This window comes from Papilio xuthus, unplaced genomic scaffold (genome assembly GCF_000836235.2).
Source record: "Papilio xuthus unplaced genomic scaffold, Pxut_1.1 DF828142.1, whole genome shotgun sequence".
NCBI lineage: Eukaryota > Metazoa > Arthropoda > Insecta > Lepidoptera > Papilionidae > Papilio > Papilio xuthus.
Genome location: NW_013530507.1, coordinates 6,397,033 through 6,418,764, shown reverse-complemented (window position 1 = coordinate 6,418,764; position 21,732 = coordinate 6,397,033). Strand labels below are relative to the sequence as shown.

The following is a 21,732-nucleotide window of genomic DNA, read 5'->3' as shown; positions in this document are numbered from 1 at the left end:
CTTCCTTTCCTTCCCACCCCTTCCTATAAGGTATGGGAAGGGAACGTGGATTTGACGGAGAAGCGGATGCATAGGAAGGGGAAATAATGTTTTTTGTGAGTCTCTTTCTCTCGATTAAAGGTAGCAATTGCAGAATTCAAGTAGCTGCTAGCTCTTTTGCCACCTTATAATATTTAAATAAAACACTTAATCAGCTACAACTGAGTTTTATTTTTCGTATTATCATGAGATGTTTTGAGGAGTTGAGTGATCGGCGATTCGACAAGTAACCAAAGTGGTACAGCAGCTAAGAAGCTTACGGCGATTGATCCCACGCATGACATTATCTGAAATTAAATAATAGATTATCGTTATTCAGATTTGTCAGATTAGATTTAGATTGTTATATCGCACTCTTCTGATATTATTTGATCATTAGTGTAAACTTAAACTTCCACTGACGAAATACCTATACAAAACGACAGAACTCAGTTATTTAAAACATATATCTTACTTTTACTTTCTTCTTACATTATAAATCCGAAAGTTTAGATGGATGGATTTTAGAAGGTATCTCCGGTACGGTTCAACAGATTTGATGAAGTTTAGCATACATATAGAACTTAGTCGGGAAGAACAAATAGGAAAATATGTATTTTTTTAAATCCGCGCGGATAGAGTGGCGGGCGACAGCTTTTATAAGTTTTTCTCCAGTGGAAACGAACTGTAACTTACAACATGAGGTATCGTGACATGGTTTAATGTAGTCCTAGAATATGTAAGAATCTGTATCAGCATCACATGTAGTACGTAAGCGCAGTATGACACGCGGACAGTCGACGTCCAGCCTTGCCATTCTAATATCACCCTGTAGACAGCTGTGGAAATATAAACTTGTGCTTTATTGTCGTAGAATTAAGAGTCAGTTTGCCTTGAGTATTATTATACTGAATATTACAGAACAATAAGTGAATTACTAAGGTTCACAATCTAGTAAATACTCTTTACAATAATATTCTAAGAGTGATATCTGATAGCTGGCACATTTGCTATCATTTTATGAAAAAAAAAATTTAATTTTTACGTAATTAGTGTTCATAGCATTAAATAGATTCAATATATTATAACACCAAAAACAAAATAGGTTTAAGTAAATCTTTAAATATGAATTTGAGGGGTACACCAGTAGAGGTAGGCTTAACCAGAGATGGTTGGATTGCTTCAAAAGTGACGTTATTAAGAAGGGAGTAAAGATTAAGTCGGAAGAATGATCTAGGGAATAAAAACGGAGTGCCCCTCAAAATGAAGAAAACAAGTACAGGATGTTCATTATTTCTATTAGTATATTTACTCACTTTCAACTTTAAACACCATTCCTAAAATCAAGATGAATAAAAGAAGTCCAATCACAGTTCTGTATGTGCCTGCATAAATAGCTCTGATTATGACATGTGGGGTAACACCGACCAAATAGAACAAGCTACTGCAGAGTATTATTATGACCATCATGGGAACAGTTGCCCATACCAAATATTTGTATTTCTGGAAAATAAAACGTTGTATCAACTCCTTGTGATTACAAAACATTTGGTTTCCATTGTTGAAACATTCAAGTGAAACATACTGTTTGTTCTTTTTCTTTCGAAGAGAATGAAAGAGTTAGCATTATGTTAAAGTACACCCTTTTTAGCACAAAATTACACATAATTGAAACGTATTTGAAACATTATTACGTAAAAAATTAATAAACAGCAATTAAATATACCTTATATCTTTTAATGTTTAATTGTTTTTGTTGCAATTTATAAATTAAAAGTCCAAGGGTGAGCCCTAAAATGTAGCACGTCACATTTGTATGACCGCGCTTATACGAGTTGTTGAATGTTGGATCCTTGACGAAATATTCCCGAGCAACTCTGGAAAATTTTGAAGAATAGTAGTGTTGAAAAAAATTAAGCAAAAAGGTATTATATTTTGCAAAGTATATTGTTATAAAGCGGTAAAGAAAAAATATACAACAAAAAATCAACATAAGACAAGATAATATTAGATTATAATCAGAAACAACTAAAGTTCTTTAAAGCGGATTTTCTCACTCTGGACATGTAATTATATAATTTAAAATATTTTTATGTAAAGCTAAGGTATGGTGTGTTAAAAAAACAGTAACTTACTCAGGCGTAATAATAAGATGGGCGTATAAATCTTGAAAGTACGTGTGCAAGGGAGCGATGAACATAGAAACGACGAAAATGACCGACAGCACAACTTTTCTCTGCAGATCGGTTCTCGTCAATACCATTATTAACATTCCCAATATAAACAGCTGCATATCTGCAGCTAAATACCTGAAATAATAAATAAAATTTTAACAGTGGTAAAGTCTGTAGCAGCATTTTAAAGCACATAATGAAGATACAAAAAACAGTCCTGTTAGTGTCCGAAATGGAAAACATGTCTCTTATTCTTGATTGTCACGAGTTTTTCAACATATATATTTTTAATACTTATAATTTGATTATTATAATCTAATAAGAGACTAGAAGTTCTCACCAAGTATGCGCCATGCAGCGGGTGTTGTCAAAATAATTGTTTATATATAGCATGTTCTGCCAACCGTCCCTTTGACAGTCCTTTATTTCCTGTCCTATCATTTTCTGCCAAAGATGTATGAGATTGTTATTCATTACGGTAAGTCTCCAACATCGTAACATCAACATAGCAAACGATATCACAATCCTTCTTTCTTAAAAAAATAATACCGAAGATAATGTATGCAGGTGTCAAGACATTTGACATTCGCGGTTATGCCGCGTTACAAAAAATAATGAGGCACTTATGGGATTTGTGATAAATAACACGGCATTTCTTGTTTATGATTTAACTGGCTATGGCCCGCGACTCCGTCAGCGCGGAATTAAAGAAAAATTAGTTGCCTATGTGTCTTACCAGACTATATTCTATATGTATGCCAAATTTTATCGTAATCCATTCAGCCGTTCTAAAGATTCCTTCAAACAAATATAAGTAAATAATAAATGCATGTCGTTGAAAATAACATACTTGCCAAAGAGGCCCTGTTCCAGCAAATCTTAGCCACGTCGTAGTTATCGCCAATACAACTGCGTATGGAGGAGTTAGTCTGTTGGAAATAAATTAACGAAATCTTAAAACTCTTACAAATAAAACGAATACAAAGAAGAACTTTCAAAACAAGTGATATTATTTCCATCTCTAATTCAACATTTCATCAAAAAAGTGCGCACAGGATCGCATATTGTAGAAGGCATTGGGGAAGGTATAGAGGAAGGCACTGGGGAAGGCATTTCGCAAGGCAATGCCTGCCTTGGTTGATGATTAAATACATAAATCCTACCTTAACCACCTCAAAATTATTCTTTTCGGTATCATTTTCCATGTTACATTATTTTTCTCCGTAAATATTTGTAGATTAAAAGATAACAAACATCCAGAAATGATAAAGAATGTCTGAATCATCACAGAACCATCGATAAGCAAATGATATTGAATTTTACTGAATATCTGTAAAAAAAAATATGAGTTTTAAAATATTTTAAGGATAATAAAAAGGGTGGATTGTTTTTGTACAAATGCCTCGCATTTAGGTGAATGTTATAGTTAAAGTAAGGAGTCGGCAGACACCAGCACAGGTCACTCATTTAAGCCATTCTTGCAAGCGCTGACCTGGTTCACACTTTTCTTTTCTTTTTTGTTATATTATAAATCTGTGATATTTGTATTTTTTATCTTGTGGTAATAAATGTGTTTCTTTTCATCTTCATGCAAATATAATTTTTGTACTTACTGTTTCATAGTAATGCGTATTATCTATGGACGATCCAAATGGTAATAACGAATGTATCGTTATCACAAGAAATATAGTTATAACCCTGAAATTATAAAAAAAGAAATAATACATCACGTTATACATCCAACTTTTAGTAATTTAAGGGAACGTGCACATCAGCGGAAATATAGTTGCCGCGTGAGGTCGCGATTTTAATAAATAAATATTCTTTTATCTATTTCCTTAAAGAAAGTGTTGAATGAAGCGGACATCAGTACTACCATTATTTTCTGTACGTATTATTAAAATTGGAGTGTCTCTAATATTAAAAAAAAGGTTAAATATCATAAACATGATGTATTTACGTTGCTAATAACGAAAAACCGATTTTTAAATATTTTTTTTTGTCTGGCGCATGGCTGCGTTTGTCCAGATTAATCTCCGGAACGGCTTGATCGATTTTAACTTTGACGAGAATGTAACAGATGCACGCGGGCATATTATTTACTACTATTGAGTTTTTAAATTTTTTTCTGACGGTGTCGAGAGCAACCGCTTGTATACTATATTTATTTATTATATACCATATAATATACGTACTTCATGCCGTTAAAACTTTTAAAGCTTTTAATTCTGTTTTCAATTTTATCTCTTGAAACATCTGTTAATTTGAACCAGTTCCGCTTTATTGAGAAGCAAAGTAACCATTTCATACCTGTTAAATAAAAAAAAAATGAGCATTAACACTAAATTTAGCAAGAGTCACAGTGGTGAAGATTTACGATGAAAAATAATTTAAAAAATCTTACTATTAAATGTACAAATTCATTGTTTTAAAATATTTTTAATTACCTGCATCATTATTTTTTACTATCAGTAAATCGTAAACACTTCCAGCCAGGTTTATTATCAATAAACATAGACATATCACAGCGACACATATATCTTTTGTTTCTATATGATATATTGGATCTTTACTATTACATATAACATCTTCATTTATCCTTATTTTTAATTTATATTCCTTCCAAAATGTTGTATTCAAACATTTTTCAATAACTAAATTTAAATCATTTAAATCTATCGTTTTTGTTTTTAAGTCGTCGCACGATTTCTTAAAACAGATACCATAATGTAGCCGTGAATGATTGAAATGCGTTTCTTTTCTCGCGCTATATTCCTGTAAGACAATAGGCAATTTTTTATAGGAGAAGAGGGAAACAAGTAGGAGATCCCCTCATGTTAGTAGATACAAAGCCCAAGGTCATTCGTATCATTATAGAAACCGCAAATGCGTTACGGAGAGCGCCATGCCTTCAGATAATTAATATTAGGGCAAAGCCCCGCGTTTTTATTGCCGAGTTCTGTCTGTGAGTCCGTTCTGACAGACTGGGGCGGAGTGCATATTATTGCACTTATAAATTAAACCTTGCTTAAATCATTTTAAGGTTAATTTTATTTGCGATAAAAATCCGCTCTCCTCCCCAATCCGGTGTGTGTGAACGGACCTTTAGTAGCGCGGCTGACGTAATAAATGTGGCACTAGTAAGGCTAATATTTTTAAGGAAAAATTGGACATTTCAAGTAAATCTTACGTGTATCATATTTAGAAGTTGGCTATCATTTTCTGATACTAAATCAAAATCCACCATACAATAGATACCTCCTGTTTCTTGAATACATAACTCGTAAGGGTCAAGGTGGAATACTGGCGGCATTTTAATATATTCTGTGTCTGTAAATAAAAAAAAAATTAAAAAAATCGTTAGCTCATTGTTTTCATGCAGAAAACTCTTGGAGAATAAAGCATGGTTGTTGTTAGCAACTATTACATTTACTATACGTTTTGAATAAGTTTTTTTAAAATACGAGTTGGTTGTATTTTTATCTGAAGAATAGATAATATAAAGAAATATATCTGTTTTACTGACCCTACTTATTCAAAAATCAATTTACGATTAATCGATAAACTCATACTAAAAACTCCATCAATCTTACTAATATTATAAATGCGAATGTTTGGATGTATATAGTAATGTTTGTTACAAGGTATGTCCAGATAGATTGTATGGATCTCACTGAAATTTGGCAGACAGTCCGGAAGAACTAAAAGCTACTAAGTTTTTTTTTTAATTCCGCCCGAAAGGAGTCGTGGGCGAGAGTTATTATGTTACATATCTATGAGCGCACATTCTTGTAATTTATTTGAAAAGCACTACAATAAGGTACTATTAGGAAGACAATCCGACACTGCGCCGGTGTGCTGGCACAACACTCTTTACTAAAATGTCGACGTCTGGGTCCCCTTACTAATCATTCTAACGCTTAACTTTGTAATGAAAGCACGCCATTCGCGCCAAAGGATTGTAATTAATAAATATCTAAAAGTACTTACCATTTAACTGGTATATCACGCCAGATACTCGACAAAAGGTGAAAAATAAAATTATTAAAATCATATTTTAGTATTTATCACAGTTAAAACACGTTTTACAACGCAATTAGTTCATTGCTGACAAGTTTTGTTGAAAGACTGCACACAATAAAACGTGAACAAGAAATGATGTAAATCTGGGTTTCCACTGTACATGTTTACACATATTGTCTCTGTTTTATGAAAGAGAATGAAAGGGATATATTGTTAATATGTATTAATAAAAGTGCCGTGGAGTTGTAAGGTTATGCGTAATCGTGGGCCAATCGTGTCTTTTTTACAAATGTCTGTTCAGGTCAAGAACATCGATAATTAAACATCCTTTAAATATGATTAATAACTTGATTTTGATGTTTACGTTTTGCACAAATGTTTCGCCAATGGACATTTGCAATTGTTTTAGAAGTCACTGTTTTTTACTTGTAATAATTTTTTTACTCACACTTGAACTGTGTTTTGCGCGAATGTATACCTCCCACGAATTATATTACGATCTTGCAAATAAAAATTATAAGTAATGAAATGAAATAAATGTGTTTCATTTAATTTCGTTTCATTTCATTTCGTTATTTATAATTTTTTATGAAAGATCGTAATGTAAATCGTAAGGTCTTCATTTTACTATAATAATATAAATCAAATTGTTTTGATGAATGCATGTTAGAAGGTATCACCGGTACGGAACAACGGATCTTGATGAAATTTGGCACAAATAATTAATTTATGTCCTAACATAGTCTGGAAGAACTCATAGGCTATTAATCAAGTTTTTCCGGGCAAGTGAAAGCTAGTAAATAAATAATAGTAAATTAATATTAATTTTTAATTGAAATAAGAAATGCATTAATAATCATAATTTAATTTAGAAAAGACAGAGGGACAAAATGTCCGTGCTAAATCCGCGTAAAGCGATCTATGTGATATCACTCCACCAGCACGATCACTATGCCATAGTCTATGCGCGAACGCCTTTCTGTTGAAACTTCCCGATTGGTGAAAATAATGTGCGTTGTCACGACTTATCGGATGGAACAGCATATCTTCGACGATTTCAAAACCTGGAAAAAGGACGAATATGAGGAATGTTGTCTTTGTTTTTAAAAGATTGCTAAAGACTCTCTTCCCAGTTACTATCCTACTTGGTAGGGTTTTTTCAAGTCTCTAGAATTTCGTCAGTTGCTCAGAAGATTGGCAGAGCTTACGGATTTCAATTTGGTTTGGTCACACATCTAACGCCTCTTCCGTATCCATACCTTTACGCACAGATTTTCGGGTGCTCTTAATACCTTTTTTCGTATTTTTTTATATTGACCAAACCAGTGCTTGACCGCTAACCCACCCGGCAATAAGTGGCTATGTGATAGAAGGGACGCACTAGCTTAGTATAAAAGTTATAACTGGACGGAAACACTGACGCAGGCAATTTATTCTTGATAAGTCTAAGATGACACTTTCGTGTTATTTAAATTGATAGAATACGTACCGTAACATGGTTCTACTTGCTTCACGCTCAAGTCCCGACCCGGACACAGGTCTGAGACTGCTTGAGTCAATGCCAGACTACCGTTGATGCTTCCTTTTAATATTTGATCACTGAGGAGTCTAAAATAAATATGACGAACGAATAATATATCAACGAATATATGTCTATGTTATAGATAAATTTTGAACTTCGACAGTTTGGATCGACCTAGACTTGAAAAGGACCCAGAAATCGAAATTATTTTCCCTTTTCCTACTTACCTTTAGAACCCAACAAAAATGCCTTTAACTTTATTGACAACGTTTAGTAAACTAGTTTACGAGTAAACTACATAATAGAAATATTCACCTCAATATATTGGCTGTAATATTTCGACCAATACTAGATCTTCTTATAGAGATAGCGTCTGTAGCCAACAAACCATCTCCATTCTTTACCAGCCAATTGACTCCTAAATCGTCTAGCGGCTTATTAACAATAACATCCAACTGTAGTACTGTACCACCGAACTTGTGCAGAGTCAAGAATTTAATGTACTCCGCTATTTCTTTATGATTACCTAATCTGCTATGAATTAAACCTTTTTTCCAGAATTCTTCGAATTTTGTACCATCAGCATAGCTTTGGACATGGATGCCGACTAAACGGAAATTATCAAACTTCACCAATTGATCCAAATGGTCACTCCAAGTGCTTCGAGATATCGCACTAGTGTACAACAGATTAATCTCAGTGTCAGGATGCAATCTCGCAGCGGCTTCGATTGCACAAGCTTCGTAATCTTGAACTATTTTATTACAAGATGTTGAATGAAAAAAAATCGATTGTGGTGAAAAGAAACTGGCTCTTGATATATTTACGTTGTTCTCGTTTCTCTTTCTATGACATTCTGTATCTTTGGCAGCGGAAAGACGAGATAATGGATTGACGAGGAAGAAATGCGTTGTGTTATGAACGTGCAGGAATACAACACACGAACTAAGCAAGTTTCCAATGAATAACAAAATGCCAGCTATGTAAATATATCTTATTGACCTGTAACGCATTTTTCTATTTATATTAATTCAATAAATAAAACTGAGGAATAGCAAATTGGTTTAAAAATAAAAGTCAAAATTGACAGCCTTTCAATGAATTTCGTCATTTTATTCTTCTTTACATATTTTATATAGATATATTTTTATAGATTTACAAAGATTTCCATGAACTAACGAGTTCGTATTTTAGTGATGAAATAAATTAAATTTCAAATAAATAGATAAATGTTATTTTTTTTTACTTATATAAATTATAACGAGTATCTCGATTAGAAAAAAATTACCGGATATTTGAGTTAGGACTTTATAATAAAACACATTGAAATATTTATATTATTTTATATTAAATAAACGGACTATTCCTTGAACTACATTATCCTGTTCAATGACAAAACAGAATTTGAATCGATTGCAATTTAAACGTGGGTTTCCACTGTTGAAACTCAAACTACTGACCTCCAGACATCCGAAGGACAGATGTGGTTTAAAAATAAGTTTGCTTCTTTTCAGCTTAAAAATGCCAATCGAAGTTACTGTTGGCTAATGCTTTTTCTATTAGTTTATGTTTCCAACACACATGTCAGCATCAAAATGGTGAAAATCAAGTTGGCACAAAATACTTCACATATAGCCTGTCCAGTGTAATATTGAGGTCAGTGACCTTCTTTACGTAGGTTTTGGAGACTAAAATCTCTGTATAAAGCATAGATATAGTTTTAAACAGGAATTTGCGTCTCAGAAAACCCACAGTCACTTCCTTTGCAATATGTTTTCAATAGTGGAAATCAAGGGTAAATTAAAAAAAAACTAAAGTTTATTATTTAAAGTAAATTAAAGTTCAAATTTGTTCTTCAGATCAAGAATATCTTCTTCGGCAGATTTCTCCACATTTTTGCAATGCTCCAATAGTTTGTTCAGACCTGGAATTTAAATTATTTATTTCCACACAAAGCGATTAAAAACAGCATTTAACAAACAAAAAAAAAGTTGTCTAGACATACAGACAGACAGACGGATGGCTATAAGGGTTCTATTTTTTCCTTTTGAGCTGCGGAGGCCTCAAAATGAAAGTATACTTACATTGTTTATCTGTAGTAGAGAGGAACATTGCTAAAGCGGAAAACCTTTTAACTCTGACCAATCCTTTCAGATATGCGGTTACAGTTTTCTCGCTAAACACTTCCATATCTTGTGACAAAATCTGAAGAATCTCGGACAATACATCACTTTCTAAAGCATTCTCAAAGATTGATGGTATTTTTGTCGGTTCAATTATCTGTAAAAAAACACATTTCAAAATTATTGCCTATTAAAAAAATATATATATGTAAAATATTGCAAAATGAAAAAAAAAATCCACAATTTTTTCAATTTTGCAAAAAATGTAAGACAAGTTAAATATATATTTTTTAAAAATTTTTAGTTTTAAATTTGATCAAATATTTATCAAATATTTCTAGCAAAAAAGTTGCTCTAATTTTGGGAATTGGTATAAAAATTTTTGTCTTTAAAAAAAAAAAATCTTACACTCATATATTTGCTTCTAGCTGTATTATTTCCTTTTAAATTCTTCCATTCTGCCATAAATTGCACACTATTGACCGGGGGCACTAAATCCCGAATGCACTCCTTTTCCGATGTCACCTCATCAATAATCAACTTTAAAGATTCCGGAGTTACATTTGAATCTCCATCTCCAATCTTATCTTTTACCTTTAAGTCATTTATCTTCAAAGATTCTGCAATTATGTTATCTTCATTTTCTACTTTATCTTTTACATTTTCATCTTTTATCTTTATAGATTCCGAAGTTATGTTTGAGTCTCCGTCTTCAATCTTATCTTTTGTCTTCCCACTAACTTTTGTCACTTTGGTTTTATTTGAATCAATAGTGTTGCTATCACCTTGAGCTTGATTATCAATTTCTATGATTTTCATACGAGTTGCAGGTTTCTCTGAACATTTTTTGCCTAAAGTTATTTCTTCTATGGTTATAGTTTTTAAGGCTCTCTAGAAAAAAATATTTCAAGAATTAAAATTTGTATAGTATTGAAATTTAGCACATATGTTTAGAAAAAAAAGTCATATAAGAAGAAAACATTCTGCCAAACAACAATTGTATATAGAAATATTTCTCCATAGATGTTTTGGAGTTGAACAAACGATTACTTGAATATTTCCTGTCTAATAATCTTATTATTATTATAAATGCCAATATTTGCATGTATGGTTGGATGGATGGATATTTGTGAGGTAGCTACAGAACGGCTGAATGGATTTCAGTGAAATTTGGCATAGATATAGAACATAGTCTGGAAAATAATAAGGCTAAGTTAAGGCTACTAATTAAGATTTTTTTTTTAATTCCGCACTGACGGAGTTGCTTGCGACATCTAGAGCGAATAAGTGGCAGTGTAATTTCTAGGTTAGGAATTAAAATAGAATTAATATTTTATCTTTAATACCTTAGACCTCAAATGTGGTGGTTTCTTCACTGGCTTCATAACATTAATGTCTTCTCCTTCACCCGTCTTCCACTTCTCCAAAGCAGTCTTCGCGGGTGTTGTATCAAGAGTTGGTCTATTACCCAACTCTACAATCTTTGGAGTCTTTGGGCAGTTGTTTTGTTCTGCGTTCGGCGATGACTTTGATTTAGACTGAAATTTTATAAAATATAATACAAGGCCATATTTATCTCGCTTATAGAGTTTGCTCTCTACCCAAAGTTTCTCGCTTATGGAGGACTATAGGGACCTGACAATATCTTCCGCTTATAAAATTTTCTCACTTATTCTGGCTTGATTACACAATCAAACATTATAAAAAAACCGTCGTTGACAATAAAATATCAAAAGATATTAATACTTAACACAAGGTCATAAGGTTCAAAATGTTTAATTTCAATATTATACAAATTCACAAGTTCACTTACTCCTTTAGTTCCCATACGTATCTTGATAGCTTCTAGTTGTTTCTTAGCGGCAGTATTCCGGGGCTCCAGAGATATGACTTCAGTGAGGTCAGCGGTTGCAGCACGGAGAGACCCCAAGCGTTCTCTTGCGGTGGCACGACGCTGTAATGCCTTCACATATGTGGGGTCTATGTTGAGAGCTGCTGTACAATCAGCCACTGCTTGATGTAGACTGAAAGTAGTTGTATTGTAAATATTTTCACATTTGTAGGTGTTGTATGCATGCAACAATAAAAAAAAATATAAAAAAATGCCACTATAAACAATGGTAAAATAAAGCTGACATCTTTGGATTACTATGGTAAAAATGTAATTTTAAATAATATTTTATAATGTAATATAGCAAACAATTTTATTATTATGTTTCAGTTGACTATGGCCTAGTCACCCTTAACTTAGGGTAGGCTCCGAGTCCCTCGGTGGGGACGTATAGTGAGCTGATGATGAATAAAAATGACCATTAAACAGCTGATACCAAACAATCAACTGTAGTTGATTTTTAATAATTTTTGTATACATATTAATTCTCTCAAAATCAAATAAGAAATAGAAACTAGCAAATAAAATAAATCATGAAATATTCTCCACTTACTTTTCATCCACATTTGGACTAGAGTTTTGTTGCATGTTAAATAAATAAACAATTATTTCAGACATATTTATATATGTAAATAACTTACAAACATATAAACTATATATATTTATACATAGACTATTATATGTTGGAAATGCAAATTTTGGTTGTTTACAACACATCAAACATGAACATACAAAAGACAACTAAAATCTGCAGATCTTTGTAACACTACATTTAAATTTATACAAACATTAGCATTTCTACTAATTAAAAAAACATCTAATATATAAGAAATCTTTCTATTGTGTATACCGCAGTGATCTACATGTATGTATGTTCCTGGTTATTTAATTAAGGTACACTGAAATATGCACAAACTTTTACCTGTCTTTCTTGAGATAACACAGCCCTCTGTTAGCATAGTATATAGCGTCATCTTTGATCAGCTCAATAGCTCTGTTGTAACATTTGATCGCTTCATCCCATTTCTCTTCCTTAACAAATGCATTGCCCTGGAAAAAACAGTAAAATACAAATGGTTAATTGGAACATCAATATTGCTGGAAAGAATAAATACATTACTGTTTTTATATTCATTTAACAAATAAAATAATAATAAAAATGTATATTAGGGTCATATATTATCACAATGTTGCACTACAGCATAATTATAGCACAAAAAAACCCTTACAAAATTGGACTCTGTGTGTCTTTTCTCCTGAGTAAACCAATATCATTAATATGTCTTTTTTTGTTACTTACCCTCTCTTTTTCATACTGTGCTTCTTCACGAAGCTTCTCCTGCTTGTCTTTTTCACTCTTCTTGCTATCTAAGGACACTGGTCCGATTTCAGCCATATCTACTTCTTCACATGCTTTTTCCTAAATATAATGCAAAACATAGCATAGTATAAATTTTAATATCCTGATGTTTAAAGTAGTTTACAAGTAATTTTAATGATAAAGTCGGTAAGTAAAGGAATCATTTAAACATACAACATCAAATTTTTCCCATGCTTGGTAGTCCGATGCAGCAATCCTTTTTTCTGGCTTCTTCTTTACTTCTACTGGCCTCTCTCTTTTTATTTTACTTCTCACAGGAGGCAAATCCTAATAAACAGATATTTTAGTGTTGAACACAAGTATATTTGAATAATTAATACGTGCTGTCAAAATTTTAACTCAGATTCCATAAACTAAAACATACATTTACTAGCTTACAATAAACTAAAATAAGACATTATGATCTACAAAAATGTCTAAATTATCGTAAAAAAAAAACTAACTAAACATAAATACAGACATGAATATAATGATTTAAACCTTAACAAAATCACCGTTAAGCGCGGCCTCTTTACGTTTCATTTCTGTCTCCCAAGTTTGCAAATCTGTTAGATATGTTTGGAAAGTCTTGGCATTATCTCGAACGCTTTTCTGAATCTCAAACGCTTTTTGCATTATATATTAAAGTAAAACTATTACTTTTACTTTACCTGCAGTTTGATCAATATACAATTTTCTGTTCACAATATCAATTGTCATTTGTCATCTTGCTCAGTTGTCAATTGTCATGGAACTCGATTCGTTCAAAAACCTACTTTGAATTTTAACTCCAAATATTCGTTTATAAATTATGGAAGAAAAAAATGTGTAAATATTTTTGTACCTTGAAATAATAATAATAAAATCTTATATTAAATTACGAGTCCAAGTTCGGCAATTTTATGTAATTGCTAGCCAAATCAGCATCAAATACGGTGAGGTATAAAAAAGGTCACCTTCTCATAACTCGGTCGATGAATGCAAAATTATTTTGCATTATATTAAAACTGCAATAGTAAAATTCACTAAGCTGTCGTGAAACAATGCTAAAATAGTATTTTATAGTGAAAATGTAATCGTTTTTAACCACATAAGTCGAATTAAATTGGCTTATTAGTAAACAGAGGTCTGTAACATAGTCCTACGTCTCGTGACATGTTAAGTTGGCGCAACGAACGTGAGGGAGCGTCTGTTCGAACTTTATGCCAAGTTTCGATACACTCGTGACCATCTTTGATTTATAGAGGACACAAAATAATTGACTATAAAGTTATTCCATAAATTATTTTAGAGGATGTTATGGTTTGTAATTCAAGAGCAAGCGAGTGGTATGGTCATTTTAAATTTGCGGATTTCCGGTTAATAATGCGTAACGAAGATGTATGTTTATTTTTTTATGGAACAAATTTATTACAAATTAGTATTTGGGTAAGCTTTATGTTAGTCAGCGCTTGTACATGAGTTTTATTTTTAAGTTTACACAATCTACTATACATTAAAAAACCACCCTGGAATTTATATCTGGTTCTTCATATTGTATTTTCTGATAGATTAAAAACTATGTCTGTAGAATATATTACGTTTTTTTTAATTAGATCAAGAGAAAGTAAAGATCTGAATTCTCAGATTATTTTATTTAAGGAACGATATTCTGATGCAACAATTATATTGCTTTTCTTATTTGCAAGTGTTACGGAACTCTAATATTCCACATCCGTGATAAACACTTGAAATAAATAATAGAACGAATAGGATTATTGAATTAAAATTATAAAAACAAACTTACAATTGATGCTCGACTGAGATAATTAGATGTTATTGATCACCTAAATTCTATTTGATGTTATGTTTTTGTCCGAATTCGTTTGAAAAAAAAACTATTGACAAACTTGTTTTAAAAAATTTACTACTTCTTTACAATGAATTTTTTAATCTGACAGATCATTCATTAATAATAACCAGACATACAGGATGTTCTTTTCATATAGGAAAAGATCCTAATGAGCAGAATTGAGCGTCTGTGTCAGAGTTTTGAAATTAAAAAAAAGATAATAACACGGAATACACTTTGATCATAAAATATTTTTATTTAGTTCAGTGGAATCTGATATTCTTGACAATTGTTTTTTGTTTTACAAAACCAGCTTCTTGTTTTCGTCAAGTTCAAGGTAAAAGTGTTGAACGTCCAAAAATAAAAAATTCAAAACATGTCTAGTTTACATCCGAAACAATAACTTGTTTTAGGGTCATTGACATTTTGATGTTTATGAGGTAATTCGGAAAACATAACGTCGTGAGAGTTCGCTTAAAATGATAATGCCGAAAATATTTTTTTTTCATAACTGGTAGGCTCTAATTTGTTTTTAGTGTCTTATTAAAAAAAAACGATCCAAATATATTCCTTGTCACCGTAAATAAGCCAAATGCTAATTTTATTATTCTCGGATTTTAAATAACCTATTATTTATTTAGCCCATTTATGACTGGAGGGGACAGAAGTGAAATCTCGAATGAATTCACACAAAAGATTTAAACACAAAAGGATTAAATGTTAACTACCCACGCGGTCTGGTAACTTTAAGAAAGTGTTGACTATAATTGTTCCATTGCATGACAGAGAAAAAAGTTTCAACATGAAAACTAAAAATATCTTATATTCTTAAATATATCCACCAACACATTCGTATTTATGTAACTTAATATTATAAATGAGAATGCTTACTTGCATGGATGGATGTTTGTTTGAAGGTATCCCCAGAATGGCTACATTAATCTCGCTGCAATTTGGTATGGACGTAAAATATAGCCTGAAAGAACACATAGGCGCGGGCGACAGCTAGTTTATAATATTAATAAGGTAAGTAAGCTAACAGTTTATAAAATGTCTCGCTAAATTTTAAACAATTAAGGATTGCCAACATCACATGATAATGTAAAAAAACATGTATTTTTGCGTAACATACGTTGTACGGTTATTGGCAGTTCATCTCAGTACAGTAATATAATTTAACGTGAAAGTAGTCCGACGCCCTTGAAACGTATGAAGATCGTAAACATTTAGTTATGTTCTTGCAATAATAAAATCACGTTCTTCGGAAGGTGAACGCAATATTCATCAGGTTAATTAGACGATAAATATTATCAAAGCGATGACGGACTATTTATTTTAATTATTTTATTACTAACTTTATAAGAGTACCAGCTATCGCTCGCGACTCCGTCCGCGCGGGAATAAAAAAGTTAATTAGTAACCTATGTGTTCTTCCGGACTATATTTTACGTGCCTGCTAAATGTTATAGCGATCCGTTGAGCCGTTATGGAGTTACCTTCAAACAAACATCCATCGATCCATCCATCCATAAGATAGTTCAATAGACCACTAGTGGGTAAGGATTACCAATATGATAGTCGCAGGTTCGAATTTTGCCATTCGATTCCTCATGAACCATATTCGGGCAAAGGCTTTAGTTAACACTATCCCGTAGCCTCCCACAATATTGCTATGAGGGAACAGGGGATTAGTGGGTATGCTCCCATTCGGGGAGAGAATTCCATATAACTACCGTGCCTTCCCGAGGCACGGAGTATGCTTAAAGCATTCCCCTCTGAAAAAAAAGGCAAAAGCTTTCAGCTTATTTTTAACGAAAGAGTCTAACTACACAGTTACATTAAGATGTGTGTGTCTTACCTTAAATGGCTAAGGAAATAAATAGAGTATACATATTCCATGACATAAGAAGTATATCGAGATATGAGCTATTATCAATCATTTGCGGATGGCCAACGAACCGCGACAATTTGTCACTTCTGTGGTAACTAATGGTGACCGTTACACAGCCTGTCACAAGCATGCGATGTTATCTAAGCATCGTGAGGTAAGATATTTGTGTAACGGGATGCTTAATATATCGGTAAGTTAAGAGTTTGTATTTATTTATGTTGTTCCAATCTGTACTCTTGTTATTTTTAAAATTTCATACACAGCAGTACAGCTCACTGGAGATGACTGGTGACTAATAATTGTCCATCCTTTTAAACTTTGATATTTGTTATTAAGATAAAATATTGGTATGTAAAAAGTTGTATATAATGTCGATGGCTGGTTAAGTGTCATCCTGAGTTCGAATCCTTGTACCAATGTGTATTTCTAGGTACATATATACATTTATCTGACATTCTTAATGTGAAGGAAAACATCTTGATGCAACCTGCACATATCTGCGGAAAAAACCCAAATGTTTCTGAAGTCAACCTACACTAGGCCAGCGTGGTTAATGGCCTCGTCACCCCTAACTTAGGGTAGGCTCTAAACCAATCAATACAAAAGTATAGTCAGCTGACGTTGACGCAAATATGCCATAGCCTATCATTATAAGTTGACAGATATCATAGAGTAATGTGTCTTTTCATTCGTATACAAGACGTGGTGTCAAAGACTAGGTTACCTCTTTATAAATTAGTATTAATAATTTTGACATAATCAAATGTGCACTCAATAAGTATACGTCAAAGATATAAGAAAATTTAAAGGGACTTGAATACCTTGAATTCATTATTAAAACAATTGTGATAAATATAAAGAAATAAACTATAATCGAAGATATACAATAAAACAAGACGATTTTAAATGTTATGAAAGTTACAAAAAAAAATTTAAAACGTGATATTTTATATTTAAATAACTTCAAATAAACAAATAAAAAGTGTTAAGATTTAAACTGACGAAATAAGAACAAATGAAGGTTATTTCATTTTGCAACATTCTTCTGTAAAATTTATTTAATAAATATAAAAAAAACTGACCAACAAAATGTAGTTAGCAAAACACATAAATCGGATTATCAGTAAAGATTTTTTTTAATTATAATCCTGATAACAAAAGACATACATACAAAAGCAATACAATACTTAAATTATAATAACTAAGTTTAGTAAAGACATGTCTAATGTATAAATAATAGTTACCTATTTGGATTATTTGCTAATACGAATAATATTGGCAATAAATACAGTCGTTAAAAGATAATATTAATACTCATTTTCAATTATTCATTCTAAATGTAAGAATCTTTTTGTTATTAATCTTAGTTTTTTGAAGTTGAAATCCTAAGCACTTTTGTATAGTTATAGAATGATGACTCTACCGCATATACCACGGGGAGTGCTCGGAAGAATTGTTTGGAACAATTCCTGCCGCCCAGTTCCGTCATCGGACGACACGACAGACCGTCAGGTTCCATACACACCACCTGGATGGCTGGCATTCCACAACGGTGCGATTCTCGCGCAACTTCTTGCCTCGCACAGCCGCGATGTGGAACGGTCTGTCCGCGGCGGTATTTCCAAACCAATACGACTTAGGATCCTTCAAGAAGCGAGCCTATCACCACCTCAAAGGCCGGCAACGCATCTGCGGTTCCTCTGGTATTGCTGATGTCCATGGGCGTCGTTGAACACCTCGGTGTTCCCGCTGCTCGTTTGCACCCTTCTGTTATAAAAAAGAAAAATGAAACTTAAAGCGAATGAATCTTACTTCTTACTAATATTATAAATGCGAATGTTTATATGGATGGCGGGGTGGATCTCGCTGAAATTTGGTATAGACGTAGAATATAGTCTGGAAGAACATATAGGCTACTAAGTTTTTTTAATTTCGCGCAACCAGAGTCACGGGCGACAACTAGTTTATACTAAAGTAGAACCATTAGACGATGTTGTCAACAGCTAATATCAATAAAATAGAAAAGAAAGGTACTATAGGAATAACATCTGATTAGGATTAGAGATAATTTCTGAATTATTTTATACATAAAATTGTCGTGTCACAATTTTCGTTCCCATACTCTTCCGAAACGGCTTGACCGATTTTCATGAAATTTTGTAAGCATATTGAGTAGGTCTGAGAATCGGCCAACATCTATTTTTAATCCCGCGCGGACAGAGTCGCGGGCGACAGCTAGTTATCTATACTAATACAAAGAGAAAATATTTAATTGTTGCATTGAATAGGCTTCGAAACTATTGAACCGATTTCAAAATCTTTTTCACTGTTGGAAGGTTACATAAGCTATATTTATTTCTCGATTTTTTTAATCCCGCTCATATGACGTCACGAACAACTGCTAGTTATCAATAATTTAAATATGGAACTAACAAAATACGCTCAGACAAATGACTAAAAATGCATAGTATAGTTACTTTTAGAGGTTGCGAATATAATAACTGACGCATTATAATCAATGTATCATCGTATAGTATTTACAATCGATTGTTCCTTTTAACACATATTATAAGAATCTAAACAATGAATCACTCCAATATTTTGATAGGATCATTCAAGCGTCTGTCATTCACAATTACGTACACGAATGTTTGTAGCGTGTGGTACAAGTTAGAAGCATAAGCGATAAGAGCGAAATTAAATATTTTATTTTTAAAACATTAAAAAATATTACAGTTAAATTTCACAGTAATTTAAATTATTTAAGAATCCACGATGCTAATATAGTTGCAACTCATATTTTTGTTTTTCTTTACATTTAAAAAAAAAAGTTTATTCATTGTATCGTACTGTTAGTGTTCCCCAGCTTTAGTTTCTTGCCTTTCCAAAATATTTCTGATTCACTATATGTAGATGCAATAGGATCAAAAAGTCCTAGAAAAAAGGCAGTAGTTTGTCTTTGTGTGAAGCCTGAACGATTTTTTACAATTGTCATATGTAAAACAATTCCGCCAATCGCTTTTAAATTACACATTTGTTGTTAAACTTTGGCGGTTGATAAAAATTACGATTCCAAAACTATCGTTAATATTTATCGATATGTTTATTTTGTTTAGATATAAAATACGCATATTTAACTAACTTTAACCCATATTTGGTATGTGACTAAAATAACCTTACTGAGTTGTACAGTCACGATATGACTGTCTAAAGAGAATCGATATTCCTCTTAAGTTTTGATATATTGAAAGTAGGTTACTAAAGAGGTTCATTAGACACGAGTTTTTTAAATACAAATTCGAACACCAATCAAATATAACAAAGATCATGGCAACTGAAGTTTCGAATATCGAATGCAACGCAGCATAGGAACTCATTTGTTTTTAAAAATAAATGAACCGATTAAAGATTCGACTTAAAATCTTTTATTTAATGTAAAAAAAATACATTCACACTGGAACTATATTTAACTAGCGAACTTAATTAATAACAATATCTTGGAATTAAATTCTTTAAAAAGTAGAACAAAACCAAATGAAGGCTTACTGACTGAATTATGAGTAAAGACCGGTTTTAAATACATCTGTCAATAGGTCTTTGACCTCATGAATATAAACTTGTTATGTTAATAAATAATTAATTTAAATTTGTTTGTTTTTTTTAAGGAATTATTGGTAATTTAAAATATACAGCTAGTCTATGGATATAATAATTTGGCTTTGGATTAAAAAATATAAAGTGTTAAATATTTAAAAAAAGGAGAGTTTATATCGCGGCAAAACGTAAAAATTAAATAACATCTATCCTTGTTTGGATAGATGGATGGATGTTTGAAGGTATCTCCATAACAACTGCAGGGATCTATTTGAAATTTGTCATAGATATTGAACATAGTCAGAAGGAACACATAAGCTAATAATTTTATCTTTTTTAATTCCGTGCTGACGGAAAAGTACGCGACAGCAATTTAGCAATATAGTTTTAATATTGTCATGTTTTTGAGTTACATTTACGGACCTTTAAATGTCCGTATTCCGGTCATGACAACACTAAAAGGATCTTAAACTTGTTAATTCATCCTTAAAGACTACTTTTAGTTAAGCAAAAGGTTAAAAAAATTACGTTCTCGTAAGCCGTGACTATGTCCGTAAGATTCAATTTTAATTGAGTCGTTCTTGTCATTTAACACATACTAGCTGTCGCCAGCGACTCCAGTCGCAAAGAATTACAAAAAAAAACATAATTAGTAGATTATGTGTTGCCGACTATTCTATTTTCTACATCTATGTCAAATTTCAGCGAGATCCATGCAGCCGTTTTGAAGATATCTAACAAACATCAATCCATTCACCCAAATCAATTTTTTTTTAGTAAAAAGTCATAACTAACCTTATTGAATAATTCTTCAATAACTGTGTTCAGAATAAATATTAATATTCAAATAAAACAGTGCAAGTATGAAACATAGGTCGATGTTATTATGGGTGTGTTAATTAAAATGCAACCTTAAAACCCGTCTAAATATATTCTTCCATATTTAGTTTTCAATTACACAAACATTGTTGTAAAATTAATATTTAGTATCTTTAGCAATTAACTATGAGTTTCAAAATATAACAAATGTTTTTACTTAATGAATATAACTTGTTATCTTTAACAGTAACAATGAACTGTAGTAATGGACTACGGTTAATGTTAGGTTATTAATTAAAATTTTGACATTTAAACTATTCTTATTAATATTATAAATGCAAATCTTCGGAGAGCGAGAGCTTCGTTGGCTCAGAGATCAAGCACTTGACTTGGAATCTGCATGTCCTACGTTCGAAACCGCCATGTACCAATGTGTTTTTCGATTTCCGATTAACAAGAAATTCATCGTGATGCAACCTGCACATA

The 21,732-nt window shown here is 32.1% G+C and overlaps 3 protein-coding genes across 4 annotated transcripts; all 3 read right to left on the bottom strand.

Annotated features, from left to right (window-relative positions):
• Positions 1-194: 194 nt before the first annotated feature.
• Positions 195-6,330, bottom strand: LOC106114005 (nose resistant to fluoxetine protein 6-like). The gene is made up of 13 exons (XM_013307065.1): positions 6,183-6,330; positions 5,383-5,522; positions 4,640-4,967; positions 4,388-4,502; positions 3,806-3,890; positions 3,356-3,522; positions 3,043-3,121; positions 2,533-2,636; positions 2,154-2,327; positions 1,745-1,895; positions 1,335-1,521; positions 715-857; positions 195-326 (listed from the first exon to the last, which is right to left on the bottom strand). Exons 1-13 carry the CDS (start codon positions 6,244-6,246, stop codon positions 195-197), a joined length of 1,869 nt encoding a protein of 622 aa, XP_013162519.1. The 5' UTR covers positions 6,247-6,330.
• Positions 6,331-7,026: 696 nt separating this feature from the next.
• LOC106114144 (uncharacterized) lies at positions 7,027-8,843 on the bottom strand. Its single transcript, XM_013307238.1, has 3 exons — positions 8,053-8,843; positions 7,705-7,823; positions 7,027-7,279 (listed from the first exon to the last, which is right to left on the bottom strand). The coding sequence occupies exons 1-3, from the start codon at positions 8,748-8,750 to the stop codon at positions 7,065-7,067; spliced, it is 1,032 nt and encodes a 343-aa protein (XP_013162692.1). The 5' UTR covers positions 8,751-8,843; the 3' UTR covers positions 7,027-7,064.
• A 221-nt stretch (positions 8,844-9,064) lies between these two features.
• spag (RNA polymerase II-associated protein spaghetti) lies at positions 9,065-13,853 on the bottom strand. Of its 2 annotated transcripts, none has more exons than XM_013307728.1 (9): positions 13,783-13,853; positions 13,286-13,399; positions 13,052-13,171; positions 12,674-12,801; positions 11,674-11,884; positions 11,207-11,398; positions 10,269-10,751; positions 9,822-10,017; positions 9,065-9,661 (listed from the first exon to the last, which is right to left on the bottom strand). In XM_013307728.1, the coding sequence occupies exons 3-9, from the start codon at positions 13,145-13,147 to the stop codon at positions 9,573-9,575; spliced, it is 1,395 nt and encodes a 464-aa protein (XP_013163182.1). In that variant the 5' UTR covers positions 13,148-13,171; positions 13,286-13,399; positions 13,783-13,853; the 3' UTR covers positions 9,065-9,572. The 2 variants fall into 2 exon arrangements, with proteins under 2 accessions (XP_013163182.1, XP_013163181.1); XM_013307727.1 differs by lacking the exon at positions 13,783-13,853 and adding an exon at positions 13,613-13,776.
• Positions 13,854-21,732: the final 7,879 nt, after the last annotated feature.